The sequence below is a fragment of the Heterocephalus glaber genome, unplaced genomic scaffold (assembly GCF_053883595.1).
Source record: "Heterocephalus glaber isolate CG9 unplaced genomic scaffold, H.glaber_assembly_v1.0 deba00001457, whole genome shotgun sequence".
Classification (NCBI taxonomy): Eukaryota; Metazoa; Chordata; class Mammalia; order Rodentia; family Bathyergidae; genus Heterocephalus; species Heterocephalus glaber.
This window is the reverse complement of record NW_028258305.1, coordinates 36,912,137-36,936,574: the sequence shown is the minus strand read 5'-3', so window position 1 is coordinate 36,936,574 and position 24,438 is coordinate 36,912,137. Positions and strand designations below refer to the sequence as shown.

The 24,438-nt window shown below is 45.8% G+C and overlaps 1 protein-coding gene across 1 annotated transcript in view; it reads right to left on the bottom strand.

Annotated features, from left to right (window-relative positions):
* The window catches only part of Capn14 (calpain 14), a 57,886-nt gene that overhangs the window by 16,080 nt on the left and 17,368 nt on the right, over positions 1-24,438 (bottom strand). Inside the window, exons 3-14 of the mRNA XM_021253692.2 lie at positions 15,010-15,281; positions 13,025-13,094; positions 12,119-12,237; positions 11,818-11,954; positions 11,249-11,423; positions 10,733-10,798; positions 8,993-9,078; positions 6,072-6,146; positions 4,181-4,344; positions 3,161-3,324; positions 2,664-2,672; positions 637-842 (exon numbers count right to left, since the gene is read on the bottom strand). Of these exons, the coding sequence (XP_021109351.2) occupies positions 637-842; positions 2,664-2,672; positions 3,161-3,324; positions 4,181-4,344; positions 6,072-6,146; positions 8,993-9,078; positions 10,733-10,798; positions 11,249-11,423; positions 11,818-11,954; positions 12,119-12,237; positions 13,025-13,094; positions 15,010-15,234 (1,496 nt within the window). The 5' untranslated portion in view covers positions 15,235-15,281. The remainder of the gene's footprint in view (positions 1-636; positions 843-2,663; positions 2,673-3,160; positions 3,325-4,180; positions 4,345-6,071; positions 6,147-8,992; positions 9,079-10,732; positions 10,799-11,248; positions 11,424-11,817; positions 11,955-12,118; positions 12,238-13,024; positions 13,095-15,009; positions 15,282-24,438) is intronic.

Sequence of the window (24,438 nt, the reverse complement as noted above, 5' to 3'; positions counted from 1 at the left end):
AGAGATTTTCATTCTGGAACCATTTTGGGAATCACTGGACCAACGTCAGCTCTCCCCTGGGAACTCATCTTCGAAGTTCCAAAGCTGAAGCACCTGTGGGCCCACCTTGCTCACAGCTTCTCCTTCAACTGTTCCTTCAAGCACCCTGGCCAGCCACAGCCATGTGACATGATCGCTGCTCCTAACTCCCCATGACCCCCTCTCCCTCCCCCTACTCTTAGTCTAAGACCTGGTGTGTGCACACTGATTCACCTGCGTGCTACGGTGGCTGAGCCTGCTAGTGAACAACAGTCTCCCTTCATCCGAATAAGCCCCTTGTGCTTTTTCAGAGTCACCACCAGCCTGAATCCATCTGATTCCCTGGGATCACAGAGGGCAGCTCACATGCCTGTCACTCATGTCCATGTGCGTGCCAGTGTGAATACTGGGAATACTGTCACACCGTGAGGACAGGGCCCACGGCTGCTCTATCTTTCTATCTGGCACCCAGTATGGTTAGTTGGTTAGTGGAAGGAGAAGGGGAAGGCGGAAGAAGCATGAACTCCGTGGGGAAAGTGACTCTGGTGCCTTGCTCTGTCGTCTGCCCTTCCCAGCCTCAGCCACACTGCTACCCCTGGGCCCAACCTGTGTCCTTACTGTAAGGTGTGCTTCCTGGAGAACAGCCTGAGGAGGAACTCCGCCTCCTTGTGGGCCTCGGATGTGCAGGGCACGAGGAGGTACGTGCCGGGCTCCAGCCACAGCTCCTGACTCACTTCCCTCTCTGTGAGGAACACCTTGGGCCAGCTCAGGGGAGCATTGCTCCAGAAGAACTCAGGGGGCAGCTTCCTCTGGTCCTCATAGCACTATAGGTGGGGGACAGAAGGACACCAGTGAAGGTGGTCACCCAGAGCCTGGGCCTGGGCCATCAGCCAGGAACCAGGGCTGAGGTGGCCTCAGATCATTCAAATCCAATGTTCCTGGTGGAAGATGAGGCTGAGTGGTGAGGAGCAGGGAAAGGCAGAACACGTGTGTGTTGGGGTCACCCTCTCTGGAGCCCTGTGGGGCTGCTGTAAACTGATTTGATGTCACATTGGGAACAATGTGGACACCAAATGATGTAAGAAACATCCCAGTGCCTTCAGGATCCATTTCACAGTTGAAGGGCCTAGGCTCACACCGGTGGGTCGTCTGTCCTGGGAAGAGTTTCGGTTGGGACTGGGATTCAGGACCACTGAGCTCCAACTCTCTTTGTACTTCCTGATGCTGCCTTCACATATGGCACATCATAGGTTGACGATGACACCACTGATAGTCACAGACACTGACAGACACTGCCATCCCCTGCCTGCATCATAGCAGCTGCCCACGGACATGCTGGACTTTGTAGGCCACCTCAGTGAAACTGGTGAGAGAACACAGATGACCTGAGACAGGCCTCTGGATGTGCACATGTGCCCTGTTACCTGGTTTTCTTTCTCCTTCTCTCCTTCCTTCCTTCATCCCTTTTTATTTCCCCATCTCTCCTCTTATATCCTCTTCCTTTTATTCCCATTCAAGACTAAGCTGGAAGAAAAACTCCATACCAGTTTCCTTTCTCCAGTTTACATACAAAGGCTGATGAAGACATTGCTCATCCACATAAAAACATTAGCAGATTCCACTCAGGGCTGATGATGCAAAATGGATCAACTGATGACACATTTCTCTGATCAGAAAATGAGAACTAGGGAATCATCCAGGTGTCTTCTTTGCCTACCTGCTACAAATTTCAGAGCTAAATATTACAACCAGCCATAGTAGCTATCCTGGGTTTAGTTTTTTGGGTTGTTTTTTTTTGATAGAATCAACTGCCTTCCCTCACCCAATTATGACTTTTACTTACCTTTTTTGGTTTTATAACTGATTTACAGTTTTCCTTATTTATCTTTTTATTGCAGATCGACCCAAATCCTATTTAGATGGTGGCATGATATAAATTTTTCTTTTTAAATTAGAAGGCAACTTTGGGAGCACACAGAATTCCCGCAAGAGGGAAAAGCAAATACAAAACCAAAATCATGACCCAGTGCAAAATTTTTTGTTTATAAAAGCCCTTTCATTTGATTCAGTCCAACCTGAGAAAATTAGGGTTTTCATTAGGGAACAAAATCATAGCTGCCACTCTCCGTTTTTGGAATACCTCAGGCCTTCTTCCCAACACCAAGAGACTACAACAGGGTTCTTCTGTCCCTCTGCCTGTGTCCCCCATTTTCCCAAACCTTAGTCCCCCAAGGAGGTGGGATGTGTGGTATCTTGATGTCCTTTTATGTGTTAGCTCTATTTTGTTTTGGGCTTCATCACTCAGGTGAGGCTGTGATTTGCCATCCTTCCTGTGCTGTGACAGCCTTCAATATGAGCCCTAGATATTTATGTAGGAATTTAATGAATTCTAAAATTTATTGGTTCTATGCTAGGTGGAGACTTTCTTATAGAAGAATAAGGATTCATTAGAGTCTTTGGATAAAAAAAAGAACAGGAGCTACTCTTTACTTACACACCATGCACACACACGTAGTTGGCACTAACATCAGACATTCTCATAGCTTCTTCTTACACAAGGCTGCCCCACTGAAAGGCAATCACACAGCAGCCTGGCCACATTCGTACACTCCAAACGAGGGCTTTTGGTCAAGTGTGGGACTCACCTTGCTCACCTGAAACACAACAACAACACAAAAGAGATCTGATCAGTCAGGGGCCCCTGATTGTTCACAAGCCAAGCCCTGGTGGGAGCTGACAGAGAGGGCTCTACCCTGAACCACCCCGTCCAAGCATTTTCATCCATCATCAGAAACAGGAGGAAAGTGTGAGGGAAGGAAGCCTTGCTTGTTGGGAGAAAAAAAGGAAACCCATACTGATTGTTTCACCTGCGAGCAGGGCACAGTGAAAAGACTTTCATATGGCCTTCTCTTCTGCCACGCTTTGCATTAATATCACAGACCTCATTTACAGATGGAGAAACTGATTTTCCAGTGAAAGGAAGTGACTTGTCCTAGATGACATATTCCCAAGAACAGAGCCAGCCTTTGAACCCGGGTCTAAGGACAGAGACCAATGATGAAGAGGACAGGAACCAAGAAGAAATGACAGCTGCCAGGGACCCCAGGCTGGGCCTCAAGCCCCCAGCCCCAGGACCACCTACTCTGAAGAGGAAGAAGCCGATGGCCAGGCGAGGCTTCCGGTTGCGGTGCCTGTGTCTAGGCTTCTGGAGCAGAGACACCAGCAGGCTGCAGGGACCCCGGGACCTCCTGCCCTCCTCAGGCCTCCAGATGGACAGCAGGAACTGTGGGTTCTTCCAAAATGTGTCTAGGCAGAGTGCAGCAAGGTGTAATGGCCCCAAGCATCCTGCTCCCCACGCCACCGAGGACACCGAGGCAGAGTTGGGGTCCTGTGCCCTCAGCTCCATGCCCCCTCCATGCCCTGCTCTTCTGTACACTGTGCCCAGAGCTGTCGCCACCATAACCCCTGTGCCCAGCAGAGCCTGGCCCGGATGTGGTGCCCTACAAACAGCTGCTTCCTGAATAAGTGAGTCGGAGAACCCACCTAGGGGAATATGCCCAGGATCCTCGGGCCTTCACGTTTTCACAGAGGTGGGCAGCTCAACCCTTTGGAGAAATACAGAAGTAGGAGGGAGTAGTCACCAGAGCTGAGGCCACCCTGGCCCGCTGAGATCATACCCAGAGCCCTTTCCTAGCAAAGGGAGGCTCACCACCTCCACCGCAGAGCAGGGGATGCAGCCACCAACCCGCCCTCTTGAGAACTTAGATGTGTTTGTTTCCTCTAAATGGAGAACCAAGAGTCCTGCTTTTGTGTCCCTACCAGGCTCCCATGAAAAAGGCCTAATAACCATACTACAATTACTATTTCATTTCTGTCTTTCAGGAGAATTACTTCAGTGTATCAATGGCCTTGTCCTAAAACCAAAGACTTCATCCACCCTCCACCATGCCTGCTGCCCGTGGCTTCTTCCTACTGTGATTGGAAAAGGCGCCCTCTGGGGAGTAGCAGACCCACAGCTCTGCCTCTGTGCGAAGTAGGACTAGAGGTGCCCACTTCCCTGTGGGAGGCGGAGCCCCCTCCTCCACCACCTGTGGGGGCTGCAGGCCGCACAGCCGACTGTCATGTCTCCTCCCACCCCCAGAGCCCGGGCTCCTGTGCCCACCTCGAGGGGACTCCATCCGGCCACCAGCCGTGCTTCCCTTTTGCCACCGGCCCTCCTGCATGGTGTACATCCATTTCTGGCCCACTTCTGGGCTCAACAGGCCTGGAGTTAGTTTACAGATGACCAGGAGTGAAAAATGTGCTTTAAAGTCCCGCAGTGTCATCCTGGAAGGGAGGAGGGAATGGCACAGAGAGGCACGTGGGACAACTCCCAGACCTGAGGACCAAGGACATGCACACCCTGTCCCAGACCAACCCACAACCCCAGGCTCTTGGGCAGAGCCACGCTGGCCTCACAGCCCGAGAGAGGGGCCTGGCAGATCAGTGTGGGTTCCAGGCCCGGGGGTGAAGCTCTGTGGCCCTTTGGTGCGAGCATCCTGCACCAGGACCGGCAGAGGAAAATGGCACCCTTTTCTCGGATGACAGTGACAAGAGCTGAATTGGGGCATCCATAACCAGTCCCTTGATTTCTAAATGTTCGGTAGGAATTGTACGAATCAGTCCTCAATCATTAATTGCCGCACGCTAACACTGTGAGCTGAGGCTGCCACAGCAGACACTGTCCGGGGCTCAGTTTCCCTCTCTGGAAAGTGGAGGAAACAGATTTGCAGGGCTTTTGATCTCAGTGGAAGGTCTCCCAAGGTGGGGGGCCACAGCAGTGTGGGTAGGAACGGGGGACAGAAAGCCAGGAACAAGCGCCAAGTGATTGGGAAGGGTGAGAAGCAAGAGGAGAAGGACAGGGGGTCTGTGAGACTCCGGGAGCACTGCCCCTCCGGTACCATCCGTGGTGATCTTTCCTAAAATGACGTTAGTAGCTTGAGGCGGCAGGGAGTAGCGCGGCTCTGTTCTGCAGGGCCTAGGTCCCTGTAGCAGGTTCTTTCTTATCACTTTCTCTTTCATGTTGTTTTGCAGTACTAGGGATTGAATCCAGGGCCTTCACACTGAGCTACATCTCTAGCCTATTTTTTTATTTTTTTGAGATAGGGTCTCACTAAGTCACTAAATTCCCCAGGCTGGGCTTGAACTTGCCATCCTCCTGCCTCAGCCTCCCAGAACTGGGATTATAGGCGTGTGCCATATACCCGGCTTGTCCTCCCTGTTTCATAACAGGAGAGTCAAAGCCTTGGGTTGAGTGTATTGATCAAATGAGCAGATGGAGGCCAGAGAGGAGGAGGAGGAGGAGGCAGCTGACCCCAAGACCTACTTGAGCACCCACTGGTCCCCATGCCAGCGGTCATTGCCTTTGGAACCCAGCCATGCAATGGTATCTTCTCTGCTCCTAAACACGGCTCCAGCCTTTCCTACAATGCAGGTGCAGAATGCTATGAGCTGCCCTGACGTGACCTTGACAGCCTGGCAGAACCAGGCTCCAGAGAGCACAGCAGCCCTGAGGAGCGAGAACAGGGCCTTGAAGACCCAAAACTGTAAGGAGAGGTGTCTCCAACAGTTGGGATCACCCACGAGTTCCACCTGGGCCAGCGTACAGGTGCAGAGTATTCCGCCGAGCTCTTGATTATGACCCATCAATCCACCCTCTATTTCCTCTTACCCTGGGGTGTTTCGATTCCTTTGCTGCAGACTAATCGAAGAGACAGATCTGAGCTTGCCACCTGTCTCCTCTGCTGGCCTTCAATGAAAGCCCTTTCTTTTTCCAGAAACCTGGAACCAGAGAATTGGCTTCTATTCAAGTCAGGCAATAAGCAAGTGCCTGCTCAATGTGGCCTGAGTCACAGAGATGGTGACAGTCTGCTTACAGTGGCTCCTGGCCCTGTCAGGGTGCATCTTACTGACCCTGTACATAAGACGCCCAGCACCCATGAGTTTAATCCAGTGTTTAATGGATGCAAGCGAGGGCCTTTGTCCCAAGTCAATACAAGAGCTGAGTCAAATACCAGAATTCTCCATCATTATCTTTCTGCAGAAGCAGAATCTTCTCCTTGGGGCTCAGCAGCTCCCATGTACTTGAGCTGAAAAACAGAAATATTTTCATGGAAAATGAAGAATTTGTGGGAGGGCATGCTAGAAAACCTTCAGCAAATGCTCTACAGCAGTGCTGGCAAACCTGTGGTCTAGTGACGTAACAGGCACGCAGAGCCCTCTCTGTCACCACGAGAGCCAAGTCACCCCAGCGGCCAAGCGTCAAATAACAGTTATTTGTTTCTAAATTAAAACCTCAGTGTTCAGGTTTAATTGCAGTATCGGCACTTTGCGATAAATGGGTTTTGGGTTGCCATTTGGGCACTCGGTCTCTAAAAGGTTCACCATCACTGCTCTATAGTGTCATTATTTCATATTATTTTCACTCTGCTTTCAGACAACTAAACATTCTTCATTATAAAAGTACCATGCAACATTAATGAATCATTTACTCTGAGCCAAGCACCGGGCTAGGTTCCCGACATACTTTATTTCATTTAAGGCTAACAGCTTTGAAAGATAGGGGTATTTATCCCCATTTTAGAGATTAGGAATCAGATTAAGAGAGAGGAAGTCACTTGCTTGAAGTCACATAACTATTAAATGTCAGAGGTATCCTTTAAGCTGGGTGTTGCTTATTTTCAAAGCCCATAATATTGAACTTCTACTTCTGGCTATAAAGGAGTAAAACTACATCAGCCTCCTAACCATAAACAACTAAAAGTGGATAAAATGCAAGCAGCTACATTTAACGTGGGACAAGCCAGCACAGGGTTCCTGAGAGGAGGGAAACAAATGAAATGAACCTTGCATCCCCAGGCTTCTTGCTGAAGGGAATTTCTTGGACAGTGATCCAGGGAGTAGAATCTAAAAAGAGAACCTAGCACTCTGTGTTGGAGCCCAGCCTGGGCAATTTAGCAAGGCTCTGTCTCAAAATAAAAAATAGAAAGGGCTGGGGATGTAGCTCAGTGCAAAGGCCCTGGGTTCAATGCTCTGTACTGAAAAAAACAAAACAGAACAAAACAATCTTTCTCACTGAGTGTAGGAGACAGAGTCTGGAGTTCAGAGACCGTGCGGGTAGAATGCTGGGGAAAGTGCCTGGAGGAGAGACTACATAAAGAAGACCCAGAAAACCTCCTGAGGGCTCCCCTCGAGCCTTTGGCTGAAATCTAACCTGTGCTTTCTTAAAGTGAAACTCCACAAAACTGGGCTAGACGCGGAACATTTCCCAGAGCTGGGAATCATGAATTCTCACCAGCAAGAGTTGAAAGACCTTATTGAGTACATGTGATCTTTACTAGATATCTCAGAGAGTCCACAAGTTACAACTGGAATCAAATTATCACTGATAGAAAGGTTTCTCTCTTGACCTGCCCAAAAAGTACTTAAAAACTTCAAAGTATCAAAACAATCCCTAAGCAATGTAAATACCTGCCAGAAAAAAAGAAGACTCTTTAAAGAATATAATACAATTCCACACTCAGGAACTAAAATTTATAATGTCCAGCAACTAATTTTAAAAAGTACTAGTTATATGAAGAAGCAGAGAACATGATTCATGGCCAGGATAAACGGTCAGTAGGAACTGATCTATATATGAAAGAGATTAGCATTAGAAGATAAGGACATTATAATAGCTATTATAAATATGTTCCATAGTCTCAAGGGTGTAAAGGGAAATAAGAACATGATGAAAAAAGAAATCATAAATATACAAAAATTAAATTTCTAGACTTGAAAAATATAATATTTGAAATGAAAAGTATACTGTATGAGATTAACAGAAATTAAACACTGTGGAATAAAAGCCCATCATTTTATTTAATTTTTTTCATTTTATTTAATCTTCACAACAGCTCTAGCTCAAAATAAGTATGAAGCTTGTCTGAAAATCACTCTGCTAGAAAGCAACAAAACTGTAATTTTACCCATTACCTATCTCTAATGTTAGTACTTGTCCTTCTCGGAAATGAATCACCACCACCAACAAAATGATGATATAATTCCGCAGCACTTTAAAATGTATGTATTTGTTTGGGTGACATTTTTTCACATACGTCCATTTCCTCTGACAACTCTTAACCTACAACACATGTAATGTAGCACATTCTACCAGGAGTAAAATGCAACTATTTTTCTTCACCTTCACCTTTCATCTATAAAAATGATCAAGCAATAATGCATGCATGGACATATCTGTATACTTTAAAGTGTTACATGGGGTTACACATTATGAATCTTCATAACAATGCGGGAAGGACTCTCACACCTGAACTCTCATTTTGCCTATTCCCTACAGCAAGTCTGTGGTCTTTAAACCCACGACGTCCCTTTGGGCTGCCTTTAGACCCAAATGACCTAAATGTAGGCATCTAATCCGAATGCCCAGGGGTCACTAAATGTAACCAGGCAGTCACTATAAGCAGAAAATCTGGGCCAACCCAGATTTGCCTACCATGGACCCCAGACACCCAAGAATGCACTGAACCATGTTAGGATCAGCACACTGAACTAACTCACCTAAATCCTTGATGGAGTCACACTGTCACCTTACCTAATTCACTTTATTTAAGCATCAGAAGAGTGGGGATGCAACTCTGTACTTTATAATAGCACTGATGGGGGGATTAAATGAGATAATAAAAGTTCAAAGAACTTAGCAGTGTTGCGAAGCCTTCAATAAGTATTATCTTTAATTATTCTAACAAAAAAGGAAGTTATTTATAGACCATAAAGCGTCTTCTAATGCAAGGGACCGAGCTTTGCAGTCTGAAGTCTTCTGGTCCAACCTGAGTCTAAAGGAAGCGCACATTTGAATCTGTGCTAGCAGCAACCTCCTTTGCAGCCCTCCCCCACCTCATTCTCCGCCTCCCAGACAGTCCAGAAGTTAGTTCACCTGTCACTCCAATCTCCTCTCCATTCCACCTTCCCCCAGGGGTTTCGTAGCTTCACTAGGTACTCAGGTCCATATTTGCAGGTCACCTGCACAAAATGAGGAGCAGTTTAGGAGGCTGGGGTAAATGCATGTGACACAGATATCTGGCTGAGACCCTTGCCTGCCGCGCAGACCTCGAAATGGAAAAATCAAAGACCTGGAAAGAGTGGTAAGTGACTCTGCTACTTGCACTTACTACCTGTAATATCCAAAACAAACTACCTAACTTCTCTGCATCTCAGTTTTTTGATCTGTAAAATGAGAATAATAGCCATACTGACAGCAGTGCTTTGAATAGTGTATGCCCCAATTACATTGCAAATGTAATGAATTTAAGGATCTTGAGGTGAAATCACCGTGAGTTAAGGTGTGGACCCTAAATCCAAAGATAAATGCTCTTGTAAGAGAAGAGAGAAGAAGACCCGCAGAGGAGGACATGTGAGGATGGAGGCAGAGATTGAAGTCATGTAGCCTACATCAAGGAACACCTGGAGCTACCAGAAGGTGGAAGAGTTAAGGACACATTGTTCATGAGAACCTTTGGGAGGGGTGTGGCTCTGCGGAGACCTCGATTTCAGACTTCTGGCTCTGTAAGCAGTGAGAAAAGAAATGTTTGCTGCTTTGAGCTACCCACCATGGGGTAATTTGTTACAGCAGCCTAGCAAATGAACATACCTACTCATGGCAGTGTTGTGAGTATTAAGGAAGCCAACATTTATAAAGCAGTTACAATCATATTTAGCACATAGTGCTACATAAATTTGTTAAATATAAAAGAAATATAAATACAAAATAAAGTAAACATTATTGGCACCCAAAAAAATGTGGTTGGAGATCTAGGAAAACGTACGTGAGTTGAGCTCCAGAAATTTGAAACAATTAAAGGAAACTGGAGGACACTGGGGAGTCAGCTCCCAAGGAATGCCCCGAGGTCTCAGCCTATGAATTTCTTACCTTCATGCTGTGCCCATGTTGCTCTCTCTACCAAAATATCCTCCTGCCTCACGCAGATCAGATCTGCCCTCTTGCAGGGGTCAATCAATGCCATTTCTCTATGAAGCCTTTTCTGACTTCCCAATCCACCCAGGTGAATGTCTCTTCTCCTGCTTCTGAGCTTCCAAAGCCCAGAGCCTACCTCTGAGTGCTCATATTCTGCTTGGCTTCCTTGTCCTTCTCAACTATAGGTTGTCTGGAACCTGGACTGTAAGCTCTCTGTAGCCAGGGCTCCTGTCTGAGCTTTCTCTCCATACTTAGGAGAGCTCAAAAGATAATGGAATTGAGGATGCTGGGAGACTGTTGAGGAGGAGTGTGTGAGAGAGAAGGAGCAACTTGGAGGGGAAGAACCAGGACCAAGGCTGTCTTTGGCAGCCCAGACCCATCTGAGGCTCGAGGAAGGGTTGTAGGCACAGCAGGGCTCAGCGGCCAACTGACTGAGGGAAGGCCCACAGGAAGAGGCTGGGAAGATGCACTGGGACTCACAAGGGTTGGACACAATACGATTTCAGGAAATAGATGCAGAGTTACCAGGAGCCCACCAAAGGCTTTGGCAAGTCCTGGAGAATCTACTGGAGACCTTATCCTTCTCCCCACCCCACTCAACACTGGGCGCTGACACTACATCCACTAAGACCGGCCAAGGCTTTGGAGAGAAGCTCTGAAAGAGGGGGCTGAGTGGGAAACGAGGGGCTTAGATAACCCCACCTTCCAGATTCCTGTGACAGTATAGGCATGGCCGTCCACCAGCCCGTTCTCCAGCACCCTTTCCTTCTGCAGAGAAAAAAGAGAGGTCCTGGTCAGTCCAGCAGCTTACTCCAGGAGTCGAGGGAGACCTGGAATGGATTTGGCTGAGGAGGGGTGTTTGGAGAGAGGGCTGGCAGAGAATCATGGAGTGATACACCTGTTTTGAGACAGGCCCGAAGCAAGGGCTTCCCACTCCAGTTCCACATTCTTGGTTGTTGGAAATTGGACACAGAAGGTCCCTGCAGGCAGTTGCCACTTAATAATTATTAAGCCTCTTCTCTGCACACCATTTGTATTCTACTGCTGCCTTGCCTGCCCTGAGGACCCAGCTGTGCCACTCTGGTTTGAACATCAGGACTTGGTGCAAGGATTGGGTGGAGTCCCAGGGGCCTATGTAGAGGAGAGAGCAGAAGCTGGTGGGTGAAGGGGGTGGAGCAGGAGAGGAGACCCTGCTGCCTCTCTCTAGCCCTCTCTCACCCCTAAATGAGTCTGGCAGCCAATGAGGGTTCTGCTGTAGGTGGCTTGGGTTAGGGTGTGCCACAGGTTGCCAGGGGCTTCTGACAGGTTGATGGTCATTGTCACCCCTCCAGTAAAGTCCACAAGGGCTTCAGACACCTGTCCAAACTGCAAATCTTCATAAGAACCACAGAGCCTGCCCAGAGAAGGAATAAACATGAGACACAAAGGCAAGGGGCATTTACATGGTGGATGAGGTGGCCCGAATGAGTTGTAAACCCCTCACTTGGTTATTCTTTGGGTACGTAATTGCTACTCTTTCCTTCCATGGCAGGATCAAAAGATTGAAGATACACCTACAGTTCCTTTCCCCTGTAAACATCTCATTCATTAGGGAAAGGCAAAATTTCTGAGTGTTTGTTCAAAGGAGTGACCCCTCCGTACAAGACTCTGAGTATGTTCTCACTTTTATATTGCTTGACACACACCTCAGACCTCATTTCTTGAACTTTATCTGATTTCCCCCTTGCTCCAAGATGGAGAGATGAAGAAAGAGAAGGGAAGGAGGATGATTCTAGTGGTTGTCTTACTTGGCATAGGCCTTTTCCAGAAGGGCTCCCCAGAACAAGTTCTTACAGGTGGAGGAAACAAAGACCAACTGGCCAGCCTCATTCACAGGCAGACGGTCATCTATCACCACAGGAACCCACTTCCCAAAGTGCCAGAACTGGAGAGAGAGGTGGGGGAGAGAGAGACAGCCACTGGCGAGATGCCATGAAAGAGACTGCCTAAGAAGATGGGCCCAGAGGCCAAGTCCTGGCTCCTCCATCAGCCATCTTTGCTGTTTCCCCTACCCCCACCACTGGGCTGAAGTATCAGGAGTACACTCACCCAGAACCGGAAGATGCCCGCGTAATTCTCAGTGAAACTCTGATTCAGGGGAACAATCCGTCTCATGATGTCTTCATGCAAAGTCAGAGCTTGCAAAGCAGCCAAGAACCAGCAGTCCCCTAAGCCAGATGACACACTGACGCTCACGGATCTATTATGCATGCATGTACATCCTACCAGCACCTGCCTGGGTCTACTGAGGACTTCCTGCATGCAAGAAATGCTCGGTCCCAGTTATACTCTCTGGGCTCACAGCCTAATTTAGTAAAAGGAAATGACATGTCGGGAGGAGGATAGTGGGGGAGCAGCACAGGGGGAGAGGAACCCTGGTCGGAATCCAAACTTGACACCAAGAATTGAGCTATCTTCTTGAACCAGCATTCAGCTTCCTAAATGCCTCCTCCTTGGGAATGTGAACCCAAGCACAATGATAATTTCTAAATTCTGCCTCTGTGACCGATTTATGTTTTTCTGGAGAACACTCTTCAGCAGCTCAATTCTCTGTGAGTTGGGTGTCATTTTACTCAGGTCTTCACTGGTGGCCAAGATTTGTTTCTATTTACTCTAAAAAACCCTGAGCTCATGATAGGCCTGCCTGGACCCTAATGACTGGTGTTCCCAGAAGGAGACATTGTGAGAATTGAAACAGAATGAGCACATTTCCTCAAGCTCAATTTAGACCATAAGCTGGTACTGAGGGCTATCTGGAGGCTTAGACGAGGTGTGACGTCTCTGCACATACCCAGAGGGCTGGCTTTTATGAACCTCCAGCTAAGGACGAAGCATGCTGCTGAGTGACCATTTGCAGCCCCCACAGCTCCCTCAGTTGGACTCTCTGGGTTCCTCCTACCTCAGTTAGACCAGGGCAGATGGCCTGGCATGGACCTCAGAGGCTGTGTGACCTACCTACTACTCCCTGGCACAGATCCAGCCTTTTGGTCCTAGTAGAATAGAACTGAGGATTGCTGTGCAGCTCCTGGGGGAACAGACAGAATTGTCCTTATGATCAAGAATAAGGAAACTTGGAGCTACAGTGAGCATGTTTCCCATACTGTAAAACTCAACCAAGGGGGGCAACAGGAGAGAATATATGGTATCAGCACTGTTCCAGAAAATCAGGGATATAGATTCTGTCCATTGTATTTCTCATTCCTTCTTCCAGTTCATGTAAGTCAGAGTCCTAGAGAACTTTGTATAGACATCGAGAAATGCCTTTTCTCAAAGTTTCTATTAAAAGTAGTCTCCAGGCATTCTCATTTTTCCTAGAGAGTTTGTTCTTTCTCCTCCCTCCTGCTCCTCCTTCCCACTCCCACCCCGAAATGGGATGGCATCTTTGGCTTTTCATACTGAGATGGGGGCTGGGTGGAGGTGGGAAGAAGGACCAGACTGCTCTGTGACAAGAACTAAATCCCTCCTTTCTGCATGCAGACAGTTCCCTCAGGGGTCATCTGTGCGACACAGTCTCTATGGGAGCAGTGTCCAAGAGGCCCTGGGAGACGAGGAATCTTGCTGCCACCTAGTTTAGTGGGTCTCCTTGGGAATTTTGCACATAGTAGGGATTTTCATAAGTCTGGGGCTACAGGCAGTGATGGGGATGTCAGTGTAGGCAACAAAAAAGAGAAGAATCCATAGCGTAGGTTGACCTCACTCTGTTCTCTAACCTTGGTCCAAATATCATGATATAATCAGGTTTGAGGGAGACAGGTTACATTCAAAGTAAGAAATTGCCCCTTTAAAGGAATCATTGGTACACTTTATAAAGTGAAGAATACTTTTGTAAAGTAAGTAATAGCTCATTAATTTCCATGTTTTACGATCTGACTTGGGGAAGAGGGTGAGAGATGGTCTCTCAGGCAGCCGGTGCTGGCTGTAGCTCAGGACGCCGTGTCTCTCGGATGATGCCAAACAGGACCTCGATATGCTTGTGGTTGCATTTCTGGGCAGGGTCTAAGGGAGAGCTACATCTTAGACCATTCCCAACTTTTCCATCTGGAAAGTGGGAAGGTAAGAATGTAGTCAGTTCCCTTCTCATGAGGATTAATGACAGAGAATAAGACCTGGTATGGTATTGTGAAATATATATTTGGTTTTCCTCCTATTTCCTGGAAACTGCATACTCTGTGGAGTGATGAGTATTTTTTGTATGCTAATAAGGTGACTGGTGGCTAGGTCCCCGTGGAGAGCTTCAGGATGATGGTTGGTCACTGAAAGACCCTCATCCTCCTTGACCTTTGGAGGGTGGAGAGAGGCTGAAGGTTGAGCTGCTCACTCATGGCCAATGATGAAGTCAATCATGCCTATGAAATGAAGCTTTCATGAAAACACAAAAGGCCAGGCTTTGGAGCGCTTCTGGTTAGCTGAGCAGGTGCACGTGGAAACTCCACACCTCTTCCCCCATATCTCTTCCTATCTTTTCCATCTGTATCCTTGATAACATCCTCTATAATGAACACAAGTAAAGTGTTACCATGAGGTTTTTGAATCTCCCTAGAAAATTAATAGACCCCAAGGAGAGTGTCACAGGAATTTTGATTTATAGGTCAGAAGCACAGACTACAACCTGGGACTTGTGATTAGCACCTAAAGTGGGAATAGTCTTTCAGGACAGAGCCCCTAACCTGTGGGATCTGACCTACATCTAGGCAGACAGGCTCAGAATCAGGTGGAACCAGATGACACCCACTGTGGAGTGGGGGGGGGGGGCTCCTACATATCTGGTGTCAGGAGTATATGGTGTGTTGGTTGGGTGGAGGTCAGGGAACAGGAAAAATACTTTGTTTTTTCCCATATGTCTTAGATCACCCTGGCTTAGACACTTGGGTTTCAAGCACCAAGCTTTAGGCAGCACCACATCTTGGGCATACCGGTGGCAGCCCCTACCTGGCCCTTACCGGGGGTCGCCTCCACTGCAGGTGTCGAGGCAGCTTCTGCAGCAGAGCCCCACTGCCGATGGAGCTCTGGGTGGCTGGGAAACTGCTGTCTTCGAAGAGGCAGTGGTCCCTCAAGCAGCGGTCCAGCAGCGCCTCATAGTTTTGCTGGGGGAGATGCAGAGAGCCCTGCATCGAATCCTTCCACCCCAGCTTCCATCTGCCTCCGAGAGGTGGACACAGAGCCATGGCAGGCTTGGCTGTGGTCCCACACTTCTCCCTGATAGTCTCCGCTCCTGAAACAAAGATCCATCGGAGGATGAGTTGTACAGAATGTGAAAGGAAAAATGAGCAGGGGCAAAGGGGAGAAGAGAAGCAGGAAGCTGAGGCTCAGCCATTTGGGCTCGTGGTCTCCTTGCCTGCCCAGGCCGTGGCAGCAGGGTTGTCTCTGGGTCAGTCAGCTGCTACTGCTCAGTGGGCTTTTGTGCTCTCCAGTGGGAGAGGCAGACAGAAGCACCTTGGCACAGGAACAAGACTTTCATTTTTATGCTCAGGCACAAAGGGGAAAACCATCAGGGACAGGGACCCCAGACTGACCCAAACAAAAGACAAAGTAGAAAGCCTTTCAGGCACCTTTGCAAGGCCCTGGTCTCCTGATAACATCACAGGTCAAGTGGAGTTTTTGTTGCACCTGTCCTCTTCATCGGGCCCTCCATGGATGCATATCTGGTCTCCTTGCCATCTTCAGCCTCCAGTGTGGAATGTGAGTTTTACTATGCTAATAAAGTAAAGGTAACTTTAATGAGTATTCTACACACGCATTTGTCCCTTACCACGTGGAATTCGCCCTTTATCATCTGGGAAACTTCCTGACTGGGTTTGAGGGCAGAGTAGATCATATGCCTGCCTCAGTGGGCTTGATTATCATGATTGTCCTTGGCTCTGGTTTCTCAGGATCTCATGGACCACAGTCTCTGAAGGCCGAGCTGACTTTCCAACTTCCTATCTCCCAGCGCTTTTCCTTCATTTTACAGCTGAAAGGATGGTTTGCTTCTTAACTCTCGAGTCCCTGGTATTTTGGGGAAACCCTTAAGACTGAGCACTGAGCTCACTGTCAGAGGCCCTCACAGGCTGTCAGCTGCTGCTCCTGGCTGCTTCCTTCCAGCTGCACATACCGCCAAACTCCTGCTTCAGCGTCTTCCTCATTTTCCCTGCAAAGTTTCTTTCTATGTTCTCTTCAAAATGAACTCCTTCCTTGACAACTTTTTTTTTTTTAGGCAAAGTAGAAGAACTCATATACATGGGTTGTGGTAAATACTAATCGTTGCTTCTTCTCTCCCTTTTCTTAATAACAGAATTCTAGTTTTATTTATTAATTTTTTGCTTAAATTCTTTTATTGGTACAGTTTAGGTATACAATACGTTTAATTTTATCATTGGGTGCTTGTACCTGTACATGATGTATCTTGGTTCTTATTTTTTCCCTATTACCTGTGCACCCTTCACCCCCTCCACCCCTCCCTATTTACATAGACTTTGTTTCCACTTTTTTCTTTTCTCATAATTTTTCCTTTCCCTTCTTCCCTTTCATCTTCCCCGCCCACTTCCCCTACGCCTTTGGACCTTTTCTTCCTATTTCAAATTATCAATTACAGAATTCTAGTTTTGATCACACAATTTAAAATGATTTCCTGGGATTTCTTGCCAGACAGGTTGGCTACATTATCAAGTTTTGGCTGATGAAATAAAGGTCCACTAGGTGGAGCTTTCTTGACCAAAAGCCACAGGCTCCCCTGACACCACTTTGATTTCTAACACCCCTCTTACTAGTCTGAAGCAGCTGTATTGGGACCATTAGGAGAAAAAAAACAAAACAAAACCACCGCATACCTCCTAGAAGAAGCCTGGATCTTGACGGCTTCTTTGAACAAATAGCCCCTTGTCTCTAGACTTCTTAGTACACAAGAAGGATAAAATTTCACTTATTCAAGCCATTGGAGTGGCTAGATGCCTCTGGTGTTCTTTATGTCAGTCACTGTATGCACAACCATAGCATGCCCCACTGAGACACAGTGGCATGGAAAACTCTTACACGTACTGTTAGGGAGCAATGGGTCCCTCCTCTGAAGCCTACTCACAAGCTCCTGTAAGCCAATGGGGCCCTGCCAACGCCAGTCTTCTAGCATACCCTTAGAACTCCTGCATCAATTTTTGTTCAGTGTGATTAGTTAGTTCAATGATCTTGTATCCTCTTATCATTTCCACTCTTATCCACTTATAATTTTTTTTAAATCAAAGTTAGAAGAGGTCTTCTAAGTCATCTAATCTGGTATTTTTCAACATAGCAGTAGGATTTCTCTCATCAAATGAGACCAAAGCCTGGAGATTTGAGTTTGCAATTTGGACCACAATATACCTTTGCAAACTTTCTCGTTTGATGGTTTGAAAATCATCAGTTTCATCTAGTCACCTCATCTCATTTTTCTAGTGTTAAAACTAAATCCCATTTAGCCACTAAAAATTTTACTAGAGATTTACCATCTGCCAGGCTTGAATTAGCCCTCATTTGCTATATAGTCCCCATCTGCATGGCTCTTAATGGAAAATAAAATGTTCGTCTTGGTATTACTCAGGAAGATTTCATGAGAACAGAGACCCAGGGCCCTGAATCCCATAACAATGCTCAGCCATCCATGCCAGCATTTGCCTGGTGTGCCTAGTACAGAGCTCAGGGCACAATGCACATGTACTAAAAGCAGCCAGAAAACATGTCTGTACCAAGCAGAGTGCTCCCTCATGGCTGCAGGATGATCTGAGGGTCTGCTCTGTATGTCAAGACCATGTCCATTCTCCAAACACCAACCTGAGCACCTCCACCAGGAAGCCCTTCCTGAGTGCCTGGCCCTCCCTGAGTCCCCTCATCCTGTTGTCCATCGACTCATTGCCTACCCCCTATACGTCATACTGTCCTCAAATTGTCACTAGTGGAACACCTGTATTCTTTTATTTCTAGTTCATCACAGAAATTTAATGAAAATGAATTAATAAATCATGAAAATTTTACAACATACGAAATCAAGTTCCTCCTTTTAAAAGAACATTTTTAGATTCTTTGGAAATAAAATTATTTGGTCAGTTGCTATAAAAGTCCTAAACACTTACCCTCCGTTCTGTAGCAGCTCAGCACACTGCTAGGGACCAGCCGTGAAATGGCCTTGTCTTCAGATCACTTTGGGCTCTCCTCTGAGTGATTTATGCATGAAGCCTCCTCTCCTAATATGTGGGTGGGTTTTTTTTTAAGGTCTATGGGATTAACAGTGGTGGAATGTGGCCTGCTCACACCCTGACCTCTCTGTGCACTCAGGACAGCCTGATTCTCGGCTATTATTTGTCACAGACACACACACACACACACACACACTTCCTGGGGGAAGACTTAGTCCTGCTAACCCATGTTATAGGAACTCAAAACCTGTTACCTCTTGCCCCTGAGTTTTTCTTCCTAATACAGACAGGTTGGCACAGCTTCCTCCAGCCTAACCCCATTTTCTTCCCAGGTTTCTTCTCCCATGTGTACATTTGTAAGCAAAGTCAAGGCCACACAAAGGCCAGAGACCTGTGTCTCTTCAAGCCTGAACAGCAATCCTTACTGCTTGTGAGGTGACAAATGGCTTCAGAGCTGACCCAGACTTGTGCCTTCCTTTCCAAGTGCTGGGTGACACTCAGACTCCTCTCCAAACCTCTGTTTACAAACACAGTGCCTCATGGGCTCAGAGGATAAAATGCCCATTACAGGATCCTCTCGCCCTCCAAATTTCAGAACGAGGCCACACACGTGGTTTTCTGATTTTCAAATAAGTATTCCTAAGTTACCTCCATTAAAATCTAGTCCCAGCAGTGCAGAGTCGGCAGTTCCTGCCTGACTCTTGTATATTACAAGCTGTGAATGAAACTGGATCATTCCCAGATTGGCCCTACTCACTCTCCCAAGGGCTCCAGGGGTCTTGGTGATATTTGGATATTTATTTTGACTACTGCAAGTGAACAGTGCTGGACAAGCGCATAAAATAAGACTGTGCAGGTGGGGAGGGGAAAGCTAACTGGGGCACAAGATAGGAGAGCGTGGGGCTTAAGGGCATCCTACCCAAGTCCAGGAGCTTTATTCCCAGCTCCCAGCTAGACCGTTGTACATTCTCCTTTTTCATTTTATTTTATGAAAAATAAAACAACTTCAAAACAAAATAACAGAATAACAATAGTTAATACACTGTGTCATTATCTTCAAAGTAGTTACTCAGAGTACCAGACAAAAAGATTCTTACAATGAAGAAACAAACTTAATGACTTTAAAAAGAAGAGAATAATTTCTCACTCATCTATGAGGTGACTTGTTTCTGAGGAGCCAATATTTATTGTAGGAACATTGGTAGGAAAAAAAAGAAATACAAAATCATCCATATTATCACTACTCAGAGGCAACATTTTGTTATAGCTTTTAGAGAACTGTTTTCCTACTTTTAATTATATTTTTATGAAAGTGAGATATTATGCATTATTTTATACCTTTTTTCACTTGCCAATAATAAACACTTTCCTTTGTCAAAAATTGAATATATAAAACCACATTTACTTATTGCCAAGTATAACGTACCATAGATCAACCAAAATTTATTTTTAAAATTAACTATTTGTAGAATTTCATGTTGTTTCCAGTTTTCCTCTACTCTAAACAGTGCTGGAATTACTACATTTTAGCTATGTCTTTTGGCATATTTCTAATTATTTTTCTAAGATAAATTAGAAATAGAATGAAATCTCTCTAACCTAAAAAACCCCTTTACTAAAAAATTTAGGACAACATCATACCTTTTGAGGAAATTTTTTTTTTTAATTTTCTTGGAGAGAAAATAAAGATGCCATTTACTACCATTTTTATTTTTAATTGTGTCTTAGCATGAGATAAAATAAGTAAACAAGCATAAAAATCAGAGCAAACACAAATAATTATTAGCTGTATAAATATTATTCTTCATGTTGAATATCCAATAAAATGGGGAAAAAACTATAGGAAATACCAAAATTAAAGAAGTTCAATGAATGCAAAGTAAACATAATATACAAAATCTAGCGATGTTCTTTTTATAACAGAAACAACTAACTAGAAAATGTAATGGGACAAAAATCTATTCTTACAGCAACTCAGTTTACCAGTGTTGGCAATTTGTGTCATTAGGATATAAAAGTCAGTTAAAGGTTTCATGAGCAAAATGATGATTTCAGACACAATGATGATAGACATGTATGCAATCACCATGGACCTGACATTATCACACACACACACCCACACACTTTCAGGGTAATGGAAAAGTTCTGTTGTGTTCTTGTGATGCTGTTTTTTTTCCAAAACACAATAAACCATACACAATACACTGAAAAGCACACAGCACATTTAAAACTCCATATAGTTCATTCAAATTAAATTTTTTACAGTTAATGTAGAAAAACTACAGAAGAGGTCTGACTTCTGTTGGCATCCTCATGCTAAACAATTGTCTTAATTTGGAATAATAACATCTGCCTAACTACTGGCTTTCCTTGGTAGTAGCTACTTCTCCACCCTCCCCTGAAGCAGTTGAGAAGTGCATGCTAGATTTGAAAGCTGGGTAAAGTGAGACCTTTCGAAATAGGGATGAATTTTCCAGGAATGTCAACAGAGTGGAACATAGAAACTAGTTCCCAGGAATCTGTTCCATGTCTGCAGTCCCTGTCCTGATATCCAGTTCATTCAAATGTTTGCTGAACATCTCCTATGTGCTAGGCAGTGTGCCTCTGGCTGGACAGTCATACAGTATAGGCCCTCAGTCTGCCTTGGGAGTAAAGTCAGGTGGAAAGGAAACAAAAGAATTGAGGACCAGGTCCTTTCTCCCAAGGTGCTGGGGCCCTGTGAAATCATCCTGGGGAATGATACATTTCCAGAGAAGTCTGGTGTTTGCCACAACCCACTGGGCTGAGATGAAACTGGAATAGAAACCCAGGCTTCTTGCACAATGGCTTTGTCTGCATGATGAAAAGCTCTAGAGCGAAACAATGATCAATCCCATGCTTTTGACAGCCAGAAAAGAGAACAGGCTAACTACAGGCCCTGGCTGGTTTATTCTGAGCCAGAATGTGCTCCTTTTGTGTAGTAAGCAGTGCACAGTGATCATGGTATGCCAGATTATGAATTAGAAAACCCAGGAGGGGGTGTGCTTGCTACCTCTCACTTGTGTGACCGGGCAGATTCCTGGTCCTCTCTGGGCTGCTTTGTTTGCCCATAATATGGGATGACGCATATTGTGCTGTCTTTCAGCAAGCTACAGAGATAAAGACGTGAAAAAACTCTACAGTGGGGGTAGACATTCCATTCTCCAGCCTGTGGGTCCAATCTGGCCCTTAGTTCTTTGAAATAAAGTTTTACTGAAACACAGCCATACTTATCTGTTTAATATTGTCTAAGAATGCTTTTGCATTATAACAGCAGAAGCGAGTAAAATACTTATTCTCAGACCCTCTGCAAGGTCTGCTGAGCCCTGCTCTATGCACTGTCCCTTCGGGGCAGATTGCAGCAATTCACAACAAAATGTGGGTGACCGAGTCCAGTGCTAAGAATTTATCTTAATTCAATGAAATTTTATCTCTCATCGATTCACTGACTTTTCATAGACTTTTAATATGTACAGTTATGTTTATGTCTGCAAACACTTATAGAAGTAGCCTGAGAGTTCGCTGTAGTAAAGCTTGGTCTAATCCATTTTTTAGCTGTAGTGATATCAGGCGCCCCTGGGTAGTTTCCAGGTGGTTGTGTGGTTACTCTTCACAAACAGGAAAACCTACACCTCTGTGACACATCATGACCTCTTCATTGAAGGTTCCTAGAGGGGGAAATGATTTTGTAAAATCACTTAAGGGCTTTAATTTTTTTCAACTATTTAGACATCTTTCTACGTTTAGGTTGGAGTTTCTAACAGAAGACACAAAGCACGATTCTTCATTTATTAAAGCAGACATTTGCCTTTCAGCAAACAGTGAAGAATGTGGCCTGACTCTGAGCTCTTAAAGACAAGAATTGTCTTTTTCCTGGGCACACAGAACCCAGTTCTGATTGGGAAGAAAGAGATGTTTGATAAACATTTGCTGACTGGCCGATGGACTGAACTTATGGGTGTTTGCTCACTTATAAAATGTATAGAAAATAAAGCTTGCCCCTTCCCTCCCTTCCTGTTATGAAGCTGAAATGAGATGACAGACATGAAGTTTTCGTTGAACTGTCAACCATTTCACTGCTCTCCTGTTGCTCTACGTTTTGTAGACTTGACTGAGGTGTGTGTGTGGGGGGGTCTCCTTTACTCTCTCTATTCTCTAGCAGGCTTCCCTCTGGGCTCCTTTCCAGGGGTTTAGTGGGATCCAGGGCAAAGCACCCCAGAGAGGAAAAGTCAGGGTCAGATGTAAAGCAAAGAGGAGTCTCCAAGGGAATGTGCATCTCAGGAACTGGTGGCCCTGGAGAGAGGCGGGAAGCCCTATGACTAGTGATGCTTGTTGGGGGAGGGTATCTCACAGGGTGACCATCTGGCTCTGCAGACATCTAAGGACTCAGCTCGTGTAACTCCCTATCAATCCCACCTGCCCCATCTTCCATCTGACTCCTTGCAGCACGACATGCCACACAGATCTTTCTGGCGGTGCAACACCCACAGACATCCCAGAGCATCGGCGTGCAGCTTGAGGTGCAGGTCATAGAGGCAGCTTTCCCCAGGCCTTGGCGCGTCCACTGAGCCTGTGTGGAAGTCAGATTCTGGTGTCATGTTTTGCAGGATCCAAATATCAGACTAGAAGAAACTTGGCTGCTACCCTACTCAATATCCATGTGTACAGAAAAAACCCTGAAAATCTGAAAGCAGCTCTCGGCCTGCTCAGCCTGACTAGGGTGAGCCCTGGGGCATCTCTTCAGCACAGCGTCCTTCAACAGACAGCCTTCTCATGGACCATGACCTCAGCGGGATCACACTCCTTCCTCCAGCTGGCTCAGGTCTGATACTTCCTACCCCAGGAGAGAGCAGACCCCCAAGTCTCACTTCTCCATTGCCTCACAGCCTTTAGAGGACCAGCCCTTCGGTTTTCACCCTTCTACACATTTGGACCAGAAAGAATTTTAAAACAGATGTAAATTAATTCCTCTTGTGTTTTCACAGGAGTATTTTCATCTTAAATGAGTCATGACATTTGAGCTGCATTAAGTGGTCAGACAGAGGTAGCTTTTCTCCCCACCCTAATTCATCATTTCCTATCTGACTGGCCACTTCACATGACCCCCCCTTGGAATAGCACAGCCTATGAACTCAACTCTACATGGACAGGCTCTGTTTGTTTTGGCCCCTTTCCACGTAAACAGCTTCCTGCACACACCCTCTTCTCTGTCCAAATATTTGAGCATACATGGACAGTGAATAGTTTCTTTCCTCTTACTCCTCTCTGTCTCTGATCACATTCAACCTTCAAAGCTCAGCACAAATCTCCCCTTCTCCCAAGGAAAGGAGCCTTCTCTGTCCACTTTTTATCCTCTCCTCGTGGCAGAGTTGCCTCACTGCTACACAAATGTTTTCACCTCAGCAAAGGTACTGTGAGGACTTGGGAGCTCATGTGGTGGGTGGGGACAGGGGAATTAAAAGGAGCTACCATTAAGCAAGAATTATAGGTCTGTTAGGATCCAGCGCTTGCTCTTTGTCCAGTTTGAGGATCTCAGAGGAGGCTTCTGGGTAATAGCCTTCCTCCAAAGTTCACCGTGGGCTAGAGAAATCCATGGCCTCTTATCTTAGCCTAGGAGTCATGTTAGTCCAGAATATCAAGGTATGCAGCTGGAAACCTAGAAAAAATGGTGGGAAAACTAAGTCAATCAGAAACGTCTTTTAGGAAATATTAATGCTAACCACACATAGACTCGGTGATACAAAAATTCCATTCCTGGGTATTACCCAACAGAAATGCTTAAATTCATTGGCAAAAAGACACATGGAAGAATATTCAATACAGAACTATTCGAAGTGGCCCCAAACGAGAAACTACTCACATCCCCATGAACATGGATAAACAATATGGAGGTTCACTCACTCAATAGAATAATATACAGAACTCTGAATGAACAAGCCAGAACTACAGGCTACAGTTTTGATGAAATTCACAAACATAAATCTAGGTGAAAAAAATCCAGACACAAAAACTATGATTCCACTTACATGACTTGCGAAGATGGCAGAACCAACCTGTGTTAGAAATCAGCTTAGTGGTTACCCTTGAGGTAGAACAATTTATCATCAAACCAATTATACCACTAATAGGTAAGTCAATTCCATTCTTTCTCTATTGATTGTTTTGATGGTCAGGAGACATTTGCAAGGGAATTTGAAAAGTGGTGGGTTC